We start from the raw sequence: 23821 nt of genomic DNA on the forward strand, positions 1-23821 counted from the left end.
CGAGCACACAGCCATGCAATCTGGAAATGTCTAGGAGCAACAACGGCTCAGCCATGAAGTGGTAGGCCACACAAGCTCACAGAATGGGACCGCCAAGTGCTGAAGCAAGTGCGCATTCAAATCATCTGTCCTCAGTTGCAACACTCAATACTGAGTTCCAATCTGCCTCTGGAAGCAACGTCAGCACAATAACTTTTCGTCTGGAGCTTCATGAAATGGGTTTCCATGGCCGAGCAGCCACACACAAGCCTAAGATCACCATGTGCAATGCCAAGTGTCGGCTGGAGTGGTGTAAAGCTCGCCGCCATTGGACTCTGGAGTAGTGGAATCACGCTTCACCATCTGGCAGTCCGACAGACAAATCTAGGTTTGACGGATGCCAGGAGAACGCCATCTGCCCGAATGCATAGTGCCAACTGTAAAGTTTGGCGGAGGAGGAATAATGGCCTGGGGCTGTTTTTCATGGTTCGGGCTAGGCCCCTTAGTTTCAGTGTAGGGCAATCTTAACGTTACAGCATACAATGGCATTCAAGACGATTCTTTGCTTCCAACTTTGTGGCAAAATTTTGGGGAAGGCCCTTTCCTGTTTCAGCATGACAATGCCCCATGCACAAAACGAGGTCCATACAGAAACGGTTTGTCAAGATTGGTGTGCAAGAACTTGACTGGCCTGCACAGAGCCCTGACCTCATACCAACTCCATATTAATGCCCATGATTTTGGAATGAGATTTTTGACAAGCAGGTGTCCACATACTTTTGGTCATGTAGTGTACGATGTTAAGTGCTGCAGAGAGATTGTAGAATATCTGACCTCCAATCGAGGCTTCGAGAAAAAGAGTATGATAATTTGACGATCGAGCATATTAAAAAGCTATGTTGTCATCCATTTGATCCCACTGGTGATGATGACTTGTCGGCCCGGCTTTCGGGATGATCGATGTCATTACAGGAATGTACTGAAAGGTATGATGTCATCTCAAAACGGAGCAGCAAAGCATGACGATGACGTAATCTACAGTGACAGTTATAGTGACTGTTTTTTCTAATTGACTAAAGCACAGGAAGCCGTACGTCAGTGTCTTGTCTGTGTTATTTTCTCCCCTTGCCAACTGACCTTTTGTAGATGATGGAGGTGAAGGGCGTGCGTTCCTGAGTGTGACATGGCATGACGTGGAGTGCTTTGCCTACTGGTGTGTGTTAGTTCTGTACATGTTTCTATGTGTGTGTATACAGCTGTGTATTTCTTATCATCCTGCCACTACCATCTTTGTCTCCTCCCCAGCCAAGCCCAGAACCTCTCTGAGACAGCCTGACCACAGGGGTCGCGGTGTGGGGCGAGGAGGAGGTGGGGGCGGCCGAGGATTGGGAGGCCAGCATGGAAACTTCAGACAGGAGAGGGACATGAGGGACACCCAATCAGAGGGAAAGAGCAATCAGAGCTCCAACCAGAACAAACCAATCAATCAGAACACCCCTGCGACCAGGAAGTCCTATGTGCCCTCTGAGAGGTGAGTGGTGATCAGTGGAAACCATAAACTAGACTGGCTAGACTGCACTAATCATTCCCTTATGACTGAAAGGAGTTAAATGGAAAAGAAATGGAGGAAGAACTTGTCAAAAAGAGAGACAGACTGACGTTTTCTCGCTCTGCTGACCTAGTACTGTGAATAGCTATCCTCTGTTGGGGCTGTTTGAAATTCTGTCCTTGTAGAACGACTCTCTAGAAATTCAATAGTTAGAGTTTCTTACTCTGTTAAAGGTGGAATCTGCAATAGGGGGAAATAGTGCCACTGGCCGCTCCACCACGATTGTTGTTGTTTCTGTTGCGGAGCTGAGGAGCGTTGTGCAGATTAGTGAAAAACATTGGAGTACATATTGTGCTCATCTACCGTGCGTGCGATGATGTCAGAGGGGGAAAAAACGGTTTGTTTTCAGTATCTTCTTTGTTGTAATAACGCAAATGGATATGGCTGTTTCACCATTAAGGATTCCAGCTTCAAGGAAGTATCACTTTGAGTGCAAGCATTGCCATCGCTGTGAGGGGGGGGATTCTGTTCCATGCACTCTAAAACAAACTAGGAATCAGAATCAGGAACTACTAGGAATCAGATTCAGGAACTACTAGGAATCAGATTCAGGAGCTACTAGGAATCAGGAACTACTAGGAATCAGATTCAGGAACTACTAGGAATCAGGAACTACTAGGAATCAGATTCAGGAGCTACTAGGAATCAGGAACTACTAGGAATCAGATTCAGGAACTACTAGGAATCAGATTCAGGAGCTACTAGGAATCAGGAACTACTAGGAATCAGATTCAGGAACTACTAGGAATCAGGAACTACTAGGAATCAGATTCAGGAGCTACTAGGAATCAGGAACTACTAGGAATCAGAATCAAGAACTACGAATCAGGAAATTAAAGGATGAAAATAATGAAGACAAGGATTCTTTCTCTCAGTCAGTCAGTCACTCTCCACTGTGTTTTTTTCTCTTTCATTCCTCTGTCCTCTTCGGTCTGTCCTCTTCGGTCTCTTCCTTAGTGAATGACTTGAATGAGAATAGCATTGTGAATCAATGGCGCTGGAACACACTGGTTGGATTGGCGGTGCCAGCCATCCCTCTCCTCTCTCCCTCCCGCTCGCTCCCTTTCCTCCCTCTGTGCTTATTCAGGAGTAGCACCAGAGCTGCAACAGCCTCTCTCTTTCTCTCTCTCTCTCTCTCTCACCCCTTCTGTCTCCCTCCCTCTCACTCCCCCCTATCCTGTTTTTTCCAGCACAATCTGGGCCCTGGCAGCTAGCTAATGAAAACAACTGACCTCAACCGACTCACTCTTCTGTTTTGTGTATCAGTGACACTCTCTCATCAGACAGTGGACTACAGCAGAGACCTGGGTGGCATGACTGAAACCATAGGGACAAGGCAGACTAATCCCTCTCCTATTCTGCTACAGATTAGCAGCCCAATGAATCAGCATGTCTGTAGTCTGTAGTAGGACGGTCACTTTCATCTGACGTCTCAAATCAAATGCAAAGAGACACACAGGCAGGCAGCACAGACGCACGCACGCAAACACCTGCACACACACACACACACACACACACACACACACACACACACACACACACACACAGATATACACGGACACACACACAGATATACACACACACAGATGCACACACACACACAGATATACACAGACACACACACACAGATATACACACACACACACACATTTGAGTGTATGTGAGGTCACTCACATTACAGCCAGGGTTGGAGAGCAACTGATTACATGTAATCTGATTTATATATATTTTTTAAACTACCTGTAATAAGTTATATTACCAGCTAAAATATTGTAATCAGATTACAGATATATATTTTTAAACTAGATGATTACTTCTTGGATTAATTTAAAATTCAGAAAGGATGTTTGTGAAAAAAAATACATTGACATCTTTCTGTTTTCTCAATGACATTCAATTCAGCATGGAAAAAAGGTGCAAGTTTAAATTTGTTCCACCTGAGCGAGTCTGACCACAAGTCAGAGACCACTATGATGTCAGAGACCACTACAATGACACACCAAATGCGTTTTATGAATCCTTTTTTTATTCTTCTAATGCCTCTTAAGGGGAAAGTAATTCAACATTAACTGAAAGTAATTAGATTACTGAATTTGGTTATACAAAAGTAATGCTACTTAATTAGGGGCGTTTCGAAATGCAAACAGCCAAGGTCGTGCACGATCACTGAAGCTAATAACAATTGGTATTTATCAATGGTTATCTACTACTGGTGTAGTGTGATGCTCGTAGAATTGTTTGATAAATCACACTTTTATTATGCGTACGAACATTCTAAGTTCCGTTCGTAAGTAGTATTTTAGAATCATTTCTATGCAATAATGATAAATGAGGTCCCAGGCCCACAATGATCTATGTCTGGGGATTTCAGGCAATGATTGGCCTGTTTCGGGTGCTGTTCTGCCCAGCGACTCAGTTGTATAAGCGTGATCTATTCAGAATGTTATGCTCCTATTGTCTAAGGTAATTCTGGGATGGAGAAGCTCCCTTCAGAGAGAATTATGGGTAGTAGGGTGTAATCAGTGTAGTAGAAGGGGAGAAGGCTCATTCAGCCATTGAATTGAATGGGGATGATTGTTCAAGGAATTATTCAATTTCTATGAGGCCTAATGTTTATGGAGTGTGAACAGGGTACAGCGGAGTACAGTAGACTCGTCTAACACTGACTGGGTTGACTGACATTGCTGGCTTCTTCCACCTGAGTCTTTTTTTGGTTGAGAAATGCCCTAATTTTTTAACATTTTTTTTTAGCAGACGCTCTTATCCAGAGCGACTTACAGTAGTGAATGCATACATTTCATGCATTTTTTTTTGTTTTTTTTGTACTGGCCCCCCATGGGAATCGAACCCACAACCCTGCACACACCATGCTGGCGTTGCAAACACCATGCTCTACCAACTGAGCCACAGGGAAGGCCCTGTGTATCCAACCAGGAAACTAAACAAAAAGGAAATGAATGCAAGTCCTTTTGTTATTCCTCCATGGCCCACCATTGGTTCAGAAGTGTCTGTTTAGACTCTGTCATTTGAAGGATACAGTAGAAAGGGTTCTAAGTCAACATTCTCTCTCTTCTTGTGTGTTTAGGTCAGACAAAAGGATGAACCTGCCGTCACTGTTCCAGAAGGAAGTGCACACTCATTTCTCCAGGAACACCCAGAGCAACCGTACGTGGGACACTGACACACACACAAATGCCCAGCAGAGCAACAGTATGTAGGACAGTTTAAGGACTACAATAGACTGACTGTATGTCCCAGATCAGGGGTTTTATCAGTCCACAGGTTTGCTGTTTTCATCTGGGGTGTAGTTCCTCACAGAGAGATCAGTCTTTACATCAGGAGTAAAACAGCTGTGTAAATGACTGTTTCAAGAGATGACTGACCCCTCTGGTTCCAGTCCTTCACATTACTGTCCTTTTGAATACAGCACGTCTCAAAGCAAAAATCACATTACAGGCTAGAGATTAGCATTAGGCTGCTAACTCATGACTTTGAATACAGCCCGTCTCAAAGCAAAAATCACATTACAGGCTAGAGATTAGCATTAGGCTGCTAACTCATGACTTTCTTCTCGGTAATAAGAGGCAGGTCTAGGAAAGCAGACCGATTTTAGTGTTACCCCGAGGCACCAAAAGTCTCTTGCAATGTAACACAGAGTTTTCCTCTGGGCCCTAGACTATAACTGCCTGGTCAGGACAGACTCCTGCACTTATATATTCCATATAATCCCAAAAACTGTGCAATAACAAGTCTAGACCTGTATTATTTCATACAAATCATGCCTTACCAATTTCACCTAAAATGTCCTCCTCTTTCCTCCTCCAGCTCCCACAAACTTCAAGGAAAATGCTGTCTCGGGGAAGCCCAAGCCACATCACTACCCCAAGGACTACAACCCCTCACCCGGTGGGAACTACAACCCCCAGAAGGTGCAAGGGCGTATCAGAGAGATGCTGAACAAGTACAGTAATGGTTTCTGGGTGTCCAAGCTGCCTCAGCTCTACAGAGAACTGTACAAACAGGACCTGCCTAGTGAAGCAATCAAAGACTTGGAGCACTGGACACACATCTGCACCGTGCGTACCGTAGTTGTATTGTATTTATACTGCTGTACAGTATTAAATTACACTGTTGAAATATCACTATCTTGGTAAGACCTGGAGCACTGGACACACATCTGCACAGAATGTACAGATGTAGGAACTTCATTTGACCACCCTATTGCAGGAGAACTTTCCTGCAATGTAGGACATTAAAACTTGTAGTGTATTTGAGGTTTAAAAAGGCTTCTGAAGTTTGTAATTTCCACTTTGAAATTTCAGACTTGATATATCTTTACGAAAAAATGTACCAACCCCTACAAAAATGTCCATCAATTATAATCCACATAATAATTCACCTTTCCTGTTGCTGCAGGATTATTTTGATGTAGCAAACTAGCTCAAATTCTGATCCTATATATATGAAATACTTTATTTCAGTTTATTTTTAAAAGCTGTATGAATAATGTGTAGCTTAATAAACAGAACATGGTTTGAGTGTAATACTGATATTGTACATAGCGTTTTATTTTCTAACCAAACATTTTCTATGTTTACATGGAGTTCAGTAATACCGTCATAAGCATCCCTCATCTGGTTCGCAAGAGCAAAAATATTTTCACCCTATACCCGTTGTAACAGTTGATACTCTCGAAGTCAAATAGCCTGTAAGTCCCCACAACTGCATAGTGTATGGTGTGAAGTATTTTAATATTATGTGATTTATAACGGCAGTTTTATCCTTTTGTGTGTTTTAGATCTGGGCATATATGTATCTCATGTCTCGTGCTGATTTAGGATCTGTTTTGACTATTACATCACAATGAATAAGGTTACATGAACAGGAAAGACCGGATCCTAGATCAGCACTCCTATTCTGAGATGCTTGATACATACTGTATGGCCATTGGTTGTTCTAGACTCTGTTTATCTGAAGAATATGTCCTCCTGTTCCAGGTAGAGAAACCATGCAGCAGCAACCCCAATGAGTTACTCCTCTACCCGGCTAAGAAACCAACACAAACACAGACCCCATCCCCTGTCCCTACCAGAGTCCAATGCCCCACCTCCACCGCCTTAACCCCATCCATGGACATCAAGCCCCAGTCAAAGCCCCCTACCACCCCCTCTACCACTACCATGAGCCCCCTCCCACTCACCCCCCCCTCCTCCTCCCCTAGTCCTCCAGCCTCCCCCTCCACCCTCTCTCCCAACCTCAGACAAAAACTGGGAGAGCTTCTAGTCAAATACAGCAATGGTCTATGGGCCCACGCCTTACCCAAACTCTACTTGGACACGTACAAAACCAAACTCCCCAAACACATCCTGGAGAATCTCTCGCTGCTCTCCGACTTCTGCACCATCGAATACCCCATGCTGGACAACCCCAAACGGGCCATTCTGTACAAGAGGACCAGGGAGGAGGAGAACCGCAACAGGAGGGAGTCAGTGGAGGAGCGCAGGGCCAGAGAGGAGGCGGGGAGGAGGCTCAGTACCCAGACTGTACCTCCTCTTCTCATCCCCCGAGAGGAGTACCCCTCTGTGTTGGTGGGGGAGGCTGCTAATACCAACGGGGTCATACTCCGGTAAGAACCAGTGGGATGGACATGGGAGTCCTTTGGTTGTGGTGCAGTAAGAATATGCCCTCAGTGCTGTTTAACTAAGCCTTACCTGGATGAATAGAAAGAAATGAAAGATTCCTCGCTCTCTTCTTTCCCCCCTCAAATCAAATTATATTTGTCACATGCGCCAAATACAACAGGTGTAGACCTTCCCGTGAAATGCTTCCTTACCCTCCCCTCTCTCCCTGTGTATCCTCCATCCTGTGTATCCTCCATCCAGGTACATAGGAGAGGGTTACTCCCAGGCCCAGGAGGCTCTGGAGGACAAGATGAGAGAATTCTACTGTTGCCAGGACAACAACACTCATACTGGTGACAAGAGAAGTGGTACACCCCTGGCCTCCCTAACCTCGGGTCAGCTGGCTGCCGTCAGGACGGAGGAGGATGAGGAGATACTACGAGCACAAGTCACAGAGGTCATGGACGACAAGGTCAAGGTGAGTTCAAAGGTCAATTGGTTGAAACTTTGAAATGAATAAAGATACAATGATTTCTATATCGTAGGGTATATGTTATATTATGGATCTATGGTGCCATGTTAATGGTTTAAGGATAGGAGGAGAGTTTAGGGTTTGACATTGTAGAAAATGAATCACTTCTCTCCACTTATTTTTTTTCACTGTGTTTTTTGCGACTCTGTAGGTTTACTATGTGGATCACGGGTTTTCGGAAGTCATCAGCAAGGCCAAAGTGTTTGAGCTGCATGAGAAGTTTTTCAACCTGCCTTTCCAGGCCACCAAGTGTCAATTGGCTGGTGAGTTTTGATCAAAATCTTAGACAGTGAATTACATATATTTATTTAAATCACCAAGTTACAGAAGGCTTGTTGATTTTATACAATATGTTGCAGTCAGATGTTTGGATTCAGTTTCTTCTTCTTAATGAAGTTTCTGTCCGTCCGTCTGTTTATCTATCTAGGTCTGGAGCCTTTCTGCCAGGAGCCTGCTGTCCTGAAGAAGTTTGAGTCCATGACCAGTGGCAAGATCCTGTTGGCTGAGATCCTAGAGAGAGGGCAGACCCCATTGGTGGTCCTGTACGACACGTCGCAGGATGATGATGTCAACGTCAACGCTGCATGTATCAAAGCCCTGCAGGACAAGACTCTGGCCAGCCCCCTACAGGTGGGTTACTGTCATAGGAGGGGAGAGTGCCTGTACCACTATCAGTGGGTCGAAGACGTTCTTGAGCATCTTTCATCAGTACTGTATTAATCCCTGTTTTTCAGTCCATATTATTTGAATCTGAGTGAAATGGGATCATGTCTCACCCAGCCATGGTTCTCTCTCTCCCCCTGTAGGTGAACAGTGCCTATATGAACGTGGCTGTGAGAAATGTGTGTTCAGACGGGACCATCTACTGCCAGCTCCCGTCTCGAGGTCTGGCCAAACTCACTGAGATCATGGAGAAGGCTGAGGCATACTTCCACTCACAGGTACCCGTGTGTCTGTGTGTGTGACTGTCTGTGTGTGTGACTGTGTGTGTCTGTCTGTGTGTGTGTGTGACTGACTGTGTGTCTGTGTGCGTGCGCAAGCGCTTGTGTGTGAGAGCTTCTGTCTGTCGTCCTCTGAGGAGGCTGCTGAGAGCCAGACACAGTTGAGATTAAGGAACATAATCTGGGGTTAAGACACAGGCTACTTAGTTCATCTCATCACATGACACTGGAACTGACTGTCATTGACCCAGTGGCAACATAGTACCTACCGTAGTCCCCAGTTATCATTCACTAAGACGGTGTTCAGGTTTGTTCAGATGCACAAAATACAGACTCGTGTGTGTGTGTGTGTATATATATATATATACATACATACATACATACATACATACATACATACATACATACATACATACATACATACATACACCAGGCTACATAATACTGCATATACAGTGTATTCAGAGGGTATTCAGACCCCTTGACTTTTTTCCACATGTTGTTACGTTACAGCCTTATTCTAAAATTGGTTAAAAAAAAATGTTTATCCACATACAATATATTAACCTTGACCTGAGATGTTCTGCTTCAACAGTCTGAGTCAACGTAGATCTCATGTTTGTTTTTTCGCCTGTGTCTGTCTCACGTTGATGACATAATCCTGTCCTATACTGATAACATAATCTCTTGTGTGTGGCAGGTGACGTCAGAGTTCCTGGTGTCCAGACCGTTCTGTGGGAAAGTCTGTCTGGCACGCTACAAAGGCAAATGGACTCGCGTGGAGGTGAGATGGATACTGTTGCCTATACAGTCAATAGTTTGTGGCAGTGATAGATACTGCATGTCTCAGCTACAGTTCTGCCTAAAGGCCATACCATCTAGCTTCAGTTTGACCCACAATGAAGAGGTGGAGCAGAAGGTGACTACACTGGATGGAAGTTAACTACCGTAATTTCTGGACTAATGAGCGCACCTGAATATAAACCGCACCCACTGAATTAAAAAATATATATATTATTTTGAACATAAATAAGCTGCACATGTCTATAAGCCGCAGGTGCCTACCGGTACATTGAAACAAATTAACTTTACACAGGCTTTAACGAAACACGGCTTGTAACAAAAATAAATAGGCTTTAACGAAACACGGCTTGTAACAAAAAATAAAAAATTTGCAGTAAGTCTTTTTGCACTGAGTCAATTCCTCACGCTGCTGTTTCCAACGTCTTATCATCGACTCATTAAGACCAAGCTCCCGTGCAGCAGCTCTATTTCCTTTTCCAACAGCCAGATCAATCGCCTTCAACTTGAAAGCTGCATCATATGCATTTTTCCGTGTCTTTACCATGATGAGGGTGACAAAATGACTACCGTAATCAGAATGATGGGAAGTTTGAGAGCGCTCGATTTAATCTAAACAGTAAACAAAAAAGTTGTTTGACCTTAACCCGTTCGGCAATTTCATTGGTCTAATGAAAGCTTCATGCCGCCAAAAAACTGAGCACGTCACAGAATGTGTTATTTTGGAGAAAAGAAAATTGAAAGCGGGAAAAATCCATATATTAGCCGCGTCATTGTTTAAGCCATACTGCAGGTTCAAAGCGTGGGAAAAAAGTTGCGGCTTATAGTCCGGAAATTACGGTAGCTCAATTCTACATCAAATATTGTACAAAATGTATACAGATGGAGGATCTTAATTTGACCAGTATTGTCACGGCAAAATAATCCTGCAGTGACAGGATTTGAACGTTTAGTCCATAATGTTGCTTGGTCTGTGGTTAGGTTATTAGCTGGCCAAAATTAAGCTACATGAAAAGTGCAATACTTTTAATATAACTGTGTGTTAGTGTGGGTTTTCAGTGAATTTATGTAAATCATCAAGCTCCTGCGGTGCAGAAGAATTCTCAGCAACATAAGAGTGATCAAATTAAGATCCCACATCTGTAGCACACAATGCTAGCACATCCTAGACAACCAGGTCATATGTTATGTTCTCACACTTTCTCCACGCTCTCCCTGTATTCTTTCACCCTCCCTCATTCCCCTTTTTCTCCTATAGATCACTAATCTCCATGGTAGTCGTGTGTTGGACATCCTCTTCATAGACCTGGGGGTGCAGGCCTCAGTGGAGGTGATTGAGCTGAGGGAAGTCCCACCTCCTTTCCTACGGGACCTGATTGCCATCCCACCACAGGTCAGAACATGGATGTTGTGTGTGTGTGTGTGTGGGGGGGGGGGGGGGGGGGGGTCTGTGTATAGGTAATGTAGTCTGACCTGCTAGGCGGTGAAGTGTTGAGGTGAGATGGATTACCCAGACTGCAGCCTGGGTAATGTAGTCTGACTGCAGTAGTCTCTAGGCGGTGAAGTGTTGTCTGGGTAATGTAGTCTGACGTGCAGTAGTCTCTAGGCGGTGAAGTGTTGTCTGGGTAATGTAGTCTGATGTGCAGTAATCTCTCTCTAGGTGGTGAAGTGTTGTCTGGCTGACCTGACTGTGAGTGGTGTGGGCTCCTGGACTCCAGATGCTGTTCAGTGGGTCCGAGACGCCGTGCTCAACTCCACAGACTGCAGCGTGAAGGTAATATATTACACCTCTTTATCCTCAGTGTGACTAGGCTTTGACTGTCTGATTGGCTAGGCTTTGCATAGAACTCATCTTTTTTGTGAGTGTGCGACAACTTCCAATATCCATTCTGAGAATGTATCAACACACACACGTAGTGTATACTCACACTGAGATACACAGGAGTATGTGTATGCATTTGTATGTGACCATCGTAAACTTAAAGCGGAATTCTTCTTAACACTGAGATTTTATATTACTGTTTTATAAATTTACTGTTTTACAGAGCTTTCGCACAGTATTCAGACCTTTTGACTTTTTCCACATTTTGTTACATTGCAGCCTTATTCTAAAGTTGATGAAATAGTTGTTTTTCCTCATCAATCTACTCACAATACCCCATAATGACAAAGCAAAAACAAGTTTAGACATTTTTGCACATTGATGAAACATGAAAAAAATGAAATCATATTTACATAAGCATTCAGACCCTTTACTTAGTACATTGTTGAAGAACCTTTGGCAGTGTCTTAGCCTCGAGTCTTCTTGGTTATGACGCTACAAGATTGGCACACCTGTATTTGGGGAGTTTCTTCCATTCTTCTTTGCAGATCCTCTCAAGCTCTACCAGGTTGGATGGGGAGCATCGCTGCACAGCTATTTTCAGGTCTCTCCAGAGATGTTCGATCGGGTTCAAGTCCGGGCTCTGGCTGGGCCACTCGAGGACATTCGGAGACTTCTCTCAAAGCCACTTCTGTGTTGTCTTGGCTGTGTGCTTAGGGTCGTTGTCCTGTTGGAAGGTGAACCTTCGCCCTAGTCTGAGGTCCTGAGCACTCTGAAGCAGGTTTTGATCAAGGATCTCTCTGTGCCAAGTTTCTTCCAGACGTAACTCTTGGCATTCAGGCTAAATAATTCAATCTTGGTTTCATCAGACCAGAGAATCTTGTTTCTCATGGTCAGAGTCCTTTAGGTGCCTTTTGGCAAACTCCAAGCGGGCTGTCATGTGCCTTTTACTGAGCAGTGGCTTCCAACTGGCCACTACCATAAAGGCCTGATTGGTGGAGTGCTGCAGAGATCGTTGTCCTTCTGGAAGGTTCTCCCATCACCACAGAGGAACTCTATAGCTCTGTCAGAGTGACCATTGGGTTCTCAGTTTGGCTGGGCGGCCAGCTCTAGGAAGAGTCTTGGTGGCTACAAACTTCTTCCATTTTAATGATAAGGAGGCCACTGTGTTCTTGGGGACCTTCAATGCTGCAGCAATGTTTTAGCACCCTTCCCCAGATCTGTGCCTCGACACAATCCTGTCTCGGAGCTCTACGGGCAATTCCTTCAACCTCATGGCTTGGTTTTTGTTTGCTCTGACATGCACTGTCAACTGTGGGACCTTATATAGACAGGTGTGTGCCTTTCCAAATATTGTCCAATTAATTGAATTTACCACAGGTGGACTCAATCAAGTTGTTGAAACATCTCAAGGATGATCAATGGAAACAGGATGCACCTGAGCTCAATTTCAAGTCTCATAGCAAAGGGTCTGAATTCTTATTTAAATAAGGTATTTCTGTTTTTTGACATATTGTATTGTGTGTAGATTGCTGAATAAAAAATATATATATATATTTAATCCATTTTAGAATAAGGCTGTAACGTAACAAAATTTGGGAAGAAATCAAGGGGTCTGAATACTTTCCGAAGGCTCTGTATATTACTGTTTTATATCTTTAGTGTTTTATATCTTTACATCTTTAGTGTTTTATATCTTTGTTTTTTGTCATTATATCCTCTTAGTATGAATATACAGTTTTTATATCTTTCGAGATTGAAAGTAGTGTTAGCTTTAAGCTCTTTGTGTATGAGAAGTGTCATTATTTAGTGGTAGACTGTAGGAATGTGTTCCCAATAACTCCAGGTGCTGTCTGATAAGAAGTACAGAAGAGCATAGATAAATCCTGGATGATGGACTGAAGTACATCTTAGTGGAAGGGAGGGGGTGAGGGCTCAGGGTAGAAATGGACACTGCACTGTATTGAATGTGTGTATTCAGCTGGTACGTCTTTGCTGAGTAAACATTGGAAACGTCACTCTGAGATTGGGCTGTTTTGTATGATAAATATGTTTGTGTATTGAAATATTGGGCTTCTTATCCACTCCCCGACCTCTCTCCACAGATCGCCAAGCTGGATGAGACCAAGCTCAGTGTAGTCCATGTCTACCTGTTCCCCGACAAGAACTTCCAGGACCCCGCGAGGAGTCTCAACCGTCAAATGGCTGCCTCGGATCTCTTCAAACACAGAGGGGACCACTGGTAGGGCTGGGAGTCCATTTCAACAAGTCAGTTCCTGAATCCTACACAGTGTGGAATCCCCTACCGTTGTGCGAGCTCCGCTTTCTTGTGGGGTTGGGGTTAGGAAAAATACACTTTTGAGTGCCTCTTTGACAATAGTATATATGTCATCTTCTCTTATCACAGCCCTTCCAAGACCTCCACCTGTACCTCCACTGCCACCCTCACCTCTACCCCCAAGACCTCCACAACCACCCCCACACCGAGCTCCAACGGGACCAAGCCCCAGCTGAGACGTGCCCGCTCGGATCCAAGGCTGACGGGGGGTACAAGCACCCCTCCGGGGACTCCCCCACCTCCCTCATCCACCACACCTATCAAGCTACCCCTGCTGCTGGAACTACCACCTGCAGGTCAGTACCATACAGTGCACTCGGAAAGTATTCAGACCCCTTGACATTTTCCACATTTTGTTACGTTACAACCTTACTTTAAAATACTTTTTTTTTATCATCAAATTACACACAATACCCCATAATAATAAAGCGAAAACAGGTTATTTTGAACAAAAAAAAAAAAAAAAGATTCCTTGTTTACATAGGTATTCAGACCCTTTGCTATGAGTATTGAAACTGAGCTCTGTGGGCTCCATCATTCTTAAATGGAAGAAGTTTGGAACCACCAAGACTCTTCCTAGAGCTGGCCTCATGGCCAAACTGAGCAGTCGGGGGAGAAGGGCCTTGGTCAGGAACCCGATGATCACTCTGATAGAGCTCCAGAGTCTCTCTGTGGATATGGTAGAATCTTCCAGAAGGACAAGCATCTCTGCAGCACTCCACCAATCAGGCCTTTATAGTAGAGTGGCCAGACGAAGCCACTCTTCAGTAAAAGGCAGCCCGCTTGGAGTTTGCCAAAAGGCACCTAAAGACTCTCAGACCATGAGAAACAAGATTCTCTGGTCTGATGAAACCAAGATTGAAGTCTTTTTGGCCTGAATGCCAAGCCTCACGTCTGGAGGAAACCTGGCACCATCCCTACGGTGAAGCATGGTGGTGGCAGCATCATGCTGTGGGGATGTTTTTCAGCGACAGGGACTGTGAGACTAGTCAGGATCGAGGAAAAGATGAATGGAGCAAAGTACAGCGAGATCCTTGACGAAAACCTGCTGTAGAGCGCTCACCTTCCATCAGGGTTCACCTTCCAACAGGACAACGACCCTAAGCACACAGCCAAGACAACACAGGAGTAGCTTCGAGACAAGTCTCGGAATGTCCTTGAGTGGCCCAGCCAGAGCCCGGACTTGAACCCGATCGAACATCTCTAGAGAGACCTGAAAATATCTGTGCAACGACGTTCCCCATCTAACCTGACAGAGCTTGAGAGGATCTGCAGAGAAGAATGGGAGAAAAACCCCAAATACAGGTGTGCTAAGCTTGTAGCGTCATACCCAAGAAGACTCGAGGCTGTAATTGTTTCCAAAGGTGCTTCAACAAAGTACTGAGTAAATCAAGTCAAATTAAATTTGTCACATGGCCGAATACAACAGGTGTAGACCTTACTGTGAAATGCTTACTACAAGCCCTTAACCAACAATGCAGTTCAAGAAATAGAGTTAAGAAAATATTTACCAAATAAACTAAAGTATAAAATAAAAAGTAACACAATAAAATGACATGACGAGGTTATATACAGGTGGTACCGGTACAGAGTAAAAGTGCGGGGGTACAGGTTCGTCGAGGTGACTATGCATAGATAATAAACAGCGAGTAGCAGCAGTGTAAAAACAAGGGGGGGGGGGTCAATGTAAATAGTCTGGGTGGCCATTTTATGAATTGTTCAGCAGTCTTATGGCTTGGGGGTAGAAGCTGTTAAGGAGCCTTTTGGATCTAGACTTGGTGCTCTGGTACCACTTGCCGTGCGGTTGCAGAGAGAGCAGTCTATGACTTGGGTGACTGGAGTCTTTGACAATTTTTTGCCATGTCTCTGACCTCCTCCCTATAGGCTGTCTCATCGTTGTCGGTGATCAGGCCTAACACTGTTGTGTTGTCAGCAAACTTAATGATTGTGTTGGAGTCGTACTTGACCATGCAGTCATGAGTGAACAGGGAGTACAGGAGAGGACTGTGCATGCACCCCTGAGGGGCCCCAGTGTTAAAGATCAGTGTGGCAGATGTGTTGTTGCCTATCCTTAACACCTGGGGGTGGCCCATCAGGAAGTCCAGGATCCAGTTGCAGAGGGAGGTGTTTAGTCCCATGGTCCCAGAGTGATGAACTTTGTGGGCACTATGGTGTTGAACGCTGAGCTGTAGTCAATTAACAGCATTCTCACATAGGTGTTCCTTTTGTCCAGGTGGGAAAGGGCAGTGCGGAATGGGATTGAGATTGCGTCACCTGTGGATCTGTTGGGGCCGTATGCGAATTGGCGTGGGTCTAGGGTTTCCGGGATGATGGTGTTGATGTGAGACATGACCAGCCTTTCAAAGCACTTCATAGCTACCGACGTGAGTGCTACGGGTGGTAGTCATTTAGGCAGGTTACTTTCGGATTCTGGGGCACACGGATTATGGTGGTCTGCTTGAAATATGTGGGTATTACAGACTTGGTCAGGGAGAGGTTGAAAATGTCAGGGAAGACACTTGCCAGATGGTCCGCGCATGCTCTGAGTACATGCCCTGGTAATCCGTCTGGCTTTGCCTGTTTGATGGTTCGTCTGATGGAATAGCGGGACTTCTTATAAGCATCCGGATTAGTGTCACGCTCCTTGAAAGTGACAGGATCTAGCCTTTATCTCGGTGCGGATGTTGCCTGTAATCCATTGCTTCTGGTTGGGATATGTACGTACTGTCACTGTAGGGATGAAGTCGTCAATGCACTTATTGATGAAGCCAGTGGCTGAGGTGGTGTACTCCTCAATGCCATTGGATGAATCACGGGAACATATTCCAGTCTGTGCTAGCAAAACTGTCCTGTAGCGTAGCATCCGCGTCATCTTACCACTTCCGTATTGAGTGAGTCACTGGTTCTTCCTGCTTTAGTTTTTGCTTGTAAGCAGGAATCAGCAGGATAGAATTATGGTCAGATTTGCCAAATGGATGGTGAGGGAGAGCTTTGTAAGTGTCTCTGCGTGTGGAGTAAAGGTGGTCTAGAATTTTTTTTCCTCTGGTTGCACATGTGACATGCTGGTAGAAATTCCGTAAAACAGATTTAAGTTTGTCTGCATTAAAGTCCCCGGCCGCTAGGAGCGCCACTTCTGGGTGAGCATTTTCTTGTTTGCTTATGGCCTGATAGAGTTGGTTGAGTGCAGTCTTAGTGCCAGCATTGGTCTGTGGTGGTAAATAGACGGCTACGAATAATATAGATAGTGTGTTCTACAGCTTATCATGAGGTACTCTACCTCAGCCGAGCAATACCTCGAGACATCTTTAATATTATACATTGTGCACCAGCAGTTATTGACAAATAGACACACACCCCGCCCCTCGTCTTACCAGACATAGCTGCTCTGTCCTGTCGATGCACGGAAAACCCAGCCAGCTCTATATTATCCGTGTCGTTGTTCAGCCACGACTCGGTGACACACAAAATATTACAGTTTTTAATGTCCCGTTGGTCGGATAGTCTCGACCGTAGATCTTTGAGTTTGTTTTCCAGTGATTGCATGTTGGCCAATAGAATCGATGGTAATGGTGATTTTACTCACTCGCCTACAAATCCTAACAAGGCGTCCCGACCTTCTCCCTCTGTATCTCCGCCTTTTCTTCACGCGGCCTGTTTTCCGGAAAGCAGTATATCCTTCCCATCGGATTCATTAAAGAAAAAATCTTTGTCCAGTTCGAGGTGAGTAATCACTGTTCTGATGTCCAGAAGCTCTTTCGGTCATAAGAGACAGCAGCAGCAACATTATGTACAAAATAATCAAATCAAATGTTATTTGTCACATACACATGGTTAGCAGATGTTAATGTGAGTGTAGCGACATGCTTGTGCTTCTAGTTCCGACCATGCAGTAATATCTAACAAGTAATCTAACCTAACAATAAGTTAAAAACAATGCGAGGGGGGGAAAAAATAAAATAGCGCAGTTGGTTAGGAGCCCATAAAACGGCAGCCACCCCTCCGCTGCCATTATTATTATTATTATTATTATTATTATTTTTATTTTTATTACTACATAGTTCACAATGTAGGGAATATTTTAAAACAGACACCATGTCAGCACCTTTGAGAATTCCCTACTGTCCATATTTACAGTGAGTTCCCAAATTATTGGCACCCTTGATAAAGATGGGCAACAAAAAAGGTTGCCAATAATTTGGGATCTGACTGTATCTACAAATGCATTGTTTTATACAATATTTTAACATTTGATCAGTTACCTGACCAAGTTTTCCTGACCAAGATGGCCAATATTGAATCATGTTGCTAGGATGCCAAAGACAATGCTAGTGTTCTATATGTAATTATATGGTCCAAACTCTGCTGCAGGTCATAACATGGATATCTATGTGTCAGTGGCGTGTCATCCGGGCCACTTCGTAGTGCAACCTTGGAGAGATATGTACAAGCTGGTGGTTCTGATGGAAGAGATGATCCTGTACTATAATAAAACAGAGGTGACGCCTCTCAAAGGGGAGAAGAACCAGATATATGCTGCCAAAGTAGAGAACAAGTAAGTATGTTGGTAGTGGATGGGAGGGGGTGGGGGGGGGGGGGGTAAATGTGTCTTGGGAGTGTGTTGGGGCACTGTTGCCCAGGAGTGTGTATGAGGGATTTGGGTATGTCTTCTAGTAAGATAGTCTGACTGCATTCATTAACAGTGTACTAAATTGGGCACCCAGGCTAAGGATGAACTTGAATTAACAAACCTCTTGATTGAATTAACTTGATTAATTGACTTCTCTGTGCCCTCCCAGTTGGCACCGTGTGCTGGTGAAGGGGGTGTTGACCAATGGTCTGGTGTCGGTCTATGAACTGGACTATGGTAAACATGAGCTGGTCAGCGGCACACAGCTCCGCCCCCTCATACAGGAATTCCGACAGCTACCATTCCAGGGCATCACTGCACAACTCGCAGGTAACTAAAGAGAGTTGCCCCAGGCAACCATATAGCGTAGACTTCAGAATGCACCCAGACTGCAAAAGAATCAGCAACAAGTGGTTCTTCTGATCTGCACATTTTGGAAAAAGAGTTATGTCTCTTATATGGCTGTGTTGTTGTGAACAAGTACCTCTGGAAGCATCTCTACATGTGTCACATGATCCTTGAGCTTGTTAATGTCTAGATAAGTCCATTAATTATGAACATACAGAAGGTTCGAGTAGGGAGTCCTCTGGTGGCCAGGATAGCAACTGAACTGAGAAATTACTTCAGTGTTTGTCATGAGTTTAGAGCAGGGGTGTCACACAAACGGGCTAGATCCGGCCCAAGAGGGGGAACTGTTTTGTTATTGTGGACGGAGGAACTATTTTAAATTGATTGAAACCACATTTAAACTGTGTAGAAAGGATAATGGACTTACATTTAACCGTTTTTATACCTCCCTAATTATCACCAAAATGAAACCTAGACTGTCAGGGAGCATAGAAAATTCCCAAAATGATTGATAGAGGACTATCTTTTTTGTAAATTTTGACCACAAGGAAATTTTCTGTGTGGCCCTCCGGACCTTGTTGAAGATCGAATTCTGCCCCTGGGACAAAATTAGTTTGACACCCATGGTTTAAAAGATATGTGATATAAATGTTTTATTTTACTATTTTTTTTCTCCATTTCATGAAATATTTTTTTTTACTTGCCTGTTTCTCATACATAATTCCGAGGATAGATTTTTTTCATATGAAGCTTGTTGATTGGCTAACATTTATTCTCCACCAATAGGAGTGAAGCTGAGGCAGTGGTTGGAGGAGGCTTCCATTGTGTTCTGTTTTTGTTGTTGTTGACTAACATTACTTTCCCCTCCACCAATAGGAGTGAAACCGAGGCAGTGGTCGGAGGAGGCTTCCATCTTGTTCCGGAACCATGTGGAGAAGAAGCCGCTGGTGGCCCAGCTTGAGGCCGTACAGGAAGCGCATCACCCCTGGGACAGGAAGTTGACCGTCTTCCTTGTTGACACCTCGCAGGAGGAGAGGGACATCTGGGTTCACGACATCATGGCCGAGTTCGCTGACGAACTCACCAAAGAAGTGTAGTTAGATCAACCCTGTGCTCAACAGTGCATCTATAGTGCTGGTTATGGCAGGAACAACTAGGTAGGTCTATTCAAAACAAATGTAAAAAGAAAATGTATAAACATTTGTTTTGGATACCTAAGTGTAGTTGGATGCTGGACATTTCTACGGATGTTGCTATGAGAAACCAGAACGCTTGTTGCCGTTACAATGGGAGACAGTTGGAAGGAGAGGAGACTTGTGACTTGGACTTGTTGTGCTTGAGAGTGGGGTGACACAGTGACAGTGAAACACACTCACTCACAGTATGGGATGGTGTTCTGATCAAAAGCTCAATAATTTCACCATCGTGCTGACTTCCCTAAAAGCTTTTCCACACAGGAGTTGTCATAATGTGTTGAATGTCTAGTCGTGATATGGGATGGGTTTCCTGACGCCTTCGATCATATGGTACTTTTGTTTTCTTGACTCAAGCCCCTCCGTAGAACAGCAAAGTCCTACATTTGACAAATGTCGCTCCTTGACTGGATTGTGGAGAGATAATGTAGCTACGAAGGCTTTGGGAAACACATTAGTGTTCACATATTGCATCGCCATTCCTATAGTTAGAAACAAATTATGGAAATCAATATGTATGTGATACATAAGCTGTATTATCAATCAATGCACAAAAAGTAGTTACAGTGCATTCGAAAAGTATTCAGACCCCTTGACCTTTTCCACATTTTGTTACGTTACAGCCTTATTCTAAAATGTATTAAATATATATTATTCTCATCAATTTTCACACAATACCCGATAATTACAAAGTGAAAACAGCTTTTTATAAATGTTTGCTAATTTATTCAAATAAAAAAATCGAAATACCTTATTTCAATAGTATTCAGACCCTTTGCTATGAAATGTGAAATTGAGCTCAGGTGCATCCTGTTTCCATTTATCATCCTTAACATGTTTCTACAACTTGATTGGAGTCCTGTGGTCAATTAAATAGTTTGGACATGTTTGGAAAGGCATACACCTGTCTATATAACGTCTCACAGTTGACAGTGCTTGTCAGAGCAAAAACCAAGCCATAGGGTTGAAGGTATTGTCCGTAGAGCTCTGGGGAAGGGTACTGAAACATTTCTGCAGCATTGAAGGTCCCCAAGAACACAGTGCCCTCCATCATTCTTAAATGGAAGAAGCTTGGAACCACCAAGACTCTTCCTAGAGCTGGCCGCCCGGCCAAACTGAGCAATCTGGAAGAAGGGCCTTGGTCAGGGAGGTGATCAAGAACCCGATGATCACGCCGACAGCTACAGAGTTCCTCTGTGGAGATGGAACCTTCCAGAAGGACAACCATCTCTGCAGCACTCAACCAATCAGGCCTTTATGGTAGAGTGGCCAGACAGAAGGCACTCCTTAGTAAAAGGCACATGACAGCCCTCTTGGAGTTTGCCAAAAGGCACCTAAAGGACTCTCTCACTATGAGAAACAAGATTCTCTAGTCTGCTGAAACCAATATTGAACTCTTTGGCCTGAATGGCAAGCATCACGTCTGGAGGAAACCTGGCACCATCCCTACGGTGAAGCATGGTGGTGACAGCATCATGCTGTGGGGATGTTTTTCAGCAGCAGGGACTGAGAAACTAGTCAGGCTCACTAGCGGTTCTGGGGGGGGACAAGGGGGGCCAGTGTCCCTGTGGCAACAATTTTGGACCCCCTTGTGGCCCCCCTAAATGTGGCGTATGAAATTATTTTTACATAACTAATTTTTGCTAGCGTTCTTTTTTTACATCCGTTATTAGACAGTGGCGATGATTATGAACATGGTATTTTGCCTGCTAATGCCTGCAATGCAGTGAAAAAAACAATGACAACAATAACGTCTAATGTAACTGGCCCCTCTAACAGTACAACTGGCCCCAGCTTGGCCCCCCGAGTTGAAATGGTCTAGAACCGCCACTGGTCAGGCTTAACGGAAAGATGAACAGAGCAAAGTACAGAGATATCCTTGATGAAAACCTGCTCCAGAGCGCTCAGGACCTCAGACTGGGGCGACGGTTCACCTTCCAATAGGACAATGACCCTAAGCACACAACCAAGACAATGCATGAGTGGCTTTGGGACAAGTCTCTGAATGTCCTTGAGTGGCCCAGCCAGAGCCCGGACTTGAACCCGATCGAACATCTTTGGAGAGACCTGAAAATAGCTGTGCAGCGATGCTCCCCATCCAACCTGACAGAGCTTGAGAGGAATGGGAAAAACTCCCCATACAGGTGTGCCAAGCTTGTACCGCAAGAAGACTTGAGGCTGTAATCACTGCCGACGGTGCTTCAACAAAGTACTGAGTAAAGGGTCTGAATACTTATGTAAATGTAAAAATATTATGTAAATATTTCCGTTTTTTCTTTTTTATAGATGTGCAAACATTTCTAATCCTGTTTTTGCTTTACACACTATAATATAATGACAGACTCATAAGGGGGGAAAAACAAAGGCTGTAACGTAACAAAATGTGGAAAAAGTCAAGGTGTCTGATTACTTTCCGAATAAACTCAACTTATCAAAGACTGTTGTTAATTAAAGACAGTTACAGTATGAAGGCCTTTACCCAGACCTGTACACTTCAGTCTGATGTCATGAAGGTTTACAAAACGTAGGTAAAGGGATAGTTCAGCAATTCTTTTGGTCCATAGTCTGCTTTGAAGGTAAAATCGCTGAACTGTCTCTTTATAAAAATATTGCCTCTAGTCAGTTGATGATGCAAAGAAGCCATTGTTATTTCTATTTCCCGCTCATGTGACTTAGATCGGTTGGGGAAAAAAATAAAAGTGTGTTTTCATTTATTTATTTTTCAAGTGTTGAATGTGTGTCGGACAACAAGACTTTCTGCAGATATCCTTAGGGGCCAGGTGTTTTTTTCTGGCCATGTGAACTGTGAGAAACTCCAGTTTGTTACAGTATTAGGCTAGTACTGCATTATAGGGCCCAAAGTCTTCCATGATCAGGAAAAACTTCTGACTCTAGATACGCTGCACGATATGTTGGAAATTTTGCTGAATTGTTGAATGAGTGTTGGTTTGGCTGGAGTTTAGCTGAGAACAGAATATCTACTTGGTGTTAAGGGGTAATTCAGCAAGTTTTACGTATTTAGATATTTTTTTTCCTAACTTTGAAATCAGCCTACAGACAAGTAATGACTAATCCACACTTTTGATTTTGTTAAAATAGACTACTTTCATGGGGAGGAAACAAAAATATGTAAAATCGCTAAACTATCCCTTTAAGGGTATTGGTTTTCATTTCGTTGTGTTGACATTTAGACTTGAGGTTGACTGCATACAGTATGTAAATCGTTTTAGAAATAAAGTTAAAGGGTCAACTTTGCCAAGTTGTTTGCAGAAGTAAAGTTAATACTGAGACAGAAAGCAAACGTAACTTTGTTTTGTCTGTAGTTGTCACTCATAATGGAATTCAGATTCTTTATTAAAATGGCAATATGGTAACTTATCTACATGTCATATCACATCAGTGTCAATAAATTGATGAATAACCCAAATACATTAAAGTTCATACTCTTTCCCAATGTGCACACCTTCATGTCTTTTCTCAGTGACTGGGTATAGAGGAGAGGTTGGGAGGAACTGAGGGGATGGGGAGCAGGAGGGGTGAGAAGAGGATTTGGAGAAGAAAGGAGTACATCTCTTCCTAAGATCTGATGATATACACGTTACATAATTAGGCATTGATATGATCTTGTAGCATACATACTGACACAAACTCGTGTAGCTTATTATTTTAAAAGGCCAATCGATCATTAGAAAAGCTTTTTGCAATTATGTTAGCACAGTTAAACTGTTGTTCTCATTAAAGAAGCAATAAAACTGGCCTGCTTTAAACTAGTTGAGTATCTGGAGCATCAACACTTGTGGGTTTGATTACAGGCTCAAAATGGCCAGAAACAAATAACTTTATTTTGAAACTCGTCAGTCTATTCTTGTTCGGAGAAATGAAGGCTATTCCATGCGAGAAATTGCCAAGAAACTGAAGATCTCATACAACGCTGTGCACTACTCCCTTCACAGAACAGCACAAACTGTTTCTAACCAGAATAGAAAGAGTGGGAGGCCCTGGTGTACAAC

At 43.8% G+C, this 23821-nt stretch overlaps 1 protein-coding gene across 2 annotated transcripts in view; it reads left to right on the top strand.

Moving 5' to 3' along the window:
- LOC106577912 (tudor domain-containing protein 7B) overlaps positions 1 to 23265 on the top strand; it is a 43967-nt gene extending 20702 nt beyond the window's left edge. For both annotated transcript variants that reach the window (XM_014156361.3, XM_014156362.3), the window contains exons 4-19: positions 1285 to 1510; positions 4674 to 4753; positions 5414 to 5664; positions 6586 to 7214; positions 7471 to 7687; positions 7893 to 8004; positions 8169 to 8371; positions 8548 to 8682; positions 9383 to 9466; positions 10742 to 10876; positions 11144 to 11257; positions 13411 to 13547; positions 13713 to 13939; positions 18012 to 18195; positions 18440 to 18600; positions 19495 to 23265. In XM_014156361.3, coding sequence (XP_014011836.2) covers positions 1285 to 1510; positions 4674 to 4753; positions 5414 to 5664; positions 6586 to 7214; positions 7471 to 7687; positions 7893 to 8004; positions 8169 to 8371; positions 8548 to 8682; positions 9383 to 9466; positions 10742 to 10876; positions 11144 to 11257; positions 13411 to 13547; positions 13713 to 13939; positions 18012 to 18195; positions 18440 to 18600; positions 19495 to 19715 — 3116 coding nt within the window. In that variant the 3' untranslated portion in view covers positions 19716 to 23265. The remainder of the gene's footprint in view (positions 1 to 1284; positions 1511 to 4673; positions 4754 to 5413; positions 5665 to 6585; positions 7215 to 7470; positions 7688 to 7892; positions 8005 to 8168; positions 8372 to 8547; positions 8683 to 9382; positions 9467 to 10741; positions 10877 to 11143; positions 11258 to 13410; positions 13548 to 13712; positions 13940 to 18011; positions 18196 to 18439; positions 18601 to 19494) is intronic.
- The last annotated feature ends 556 nt before the right edge of the window (positions 23266 to 23821 follow it).

This window comes from Salmo salar, chromosome 18 (genome assembly GCF_965601325.2).
Source record: "Salmo salar chromosome 18, fSalSal1, whole genome shotgun sequence".
Classification (NCBI taxonomy): domain Eukaryota; kingdom Metazoa; phylum Chordata; class Actinopteri; order Salmoniformes; family Salmonidae; genus Salmo; species Salmo salar.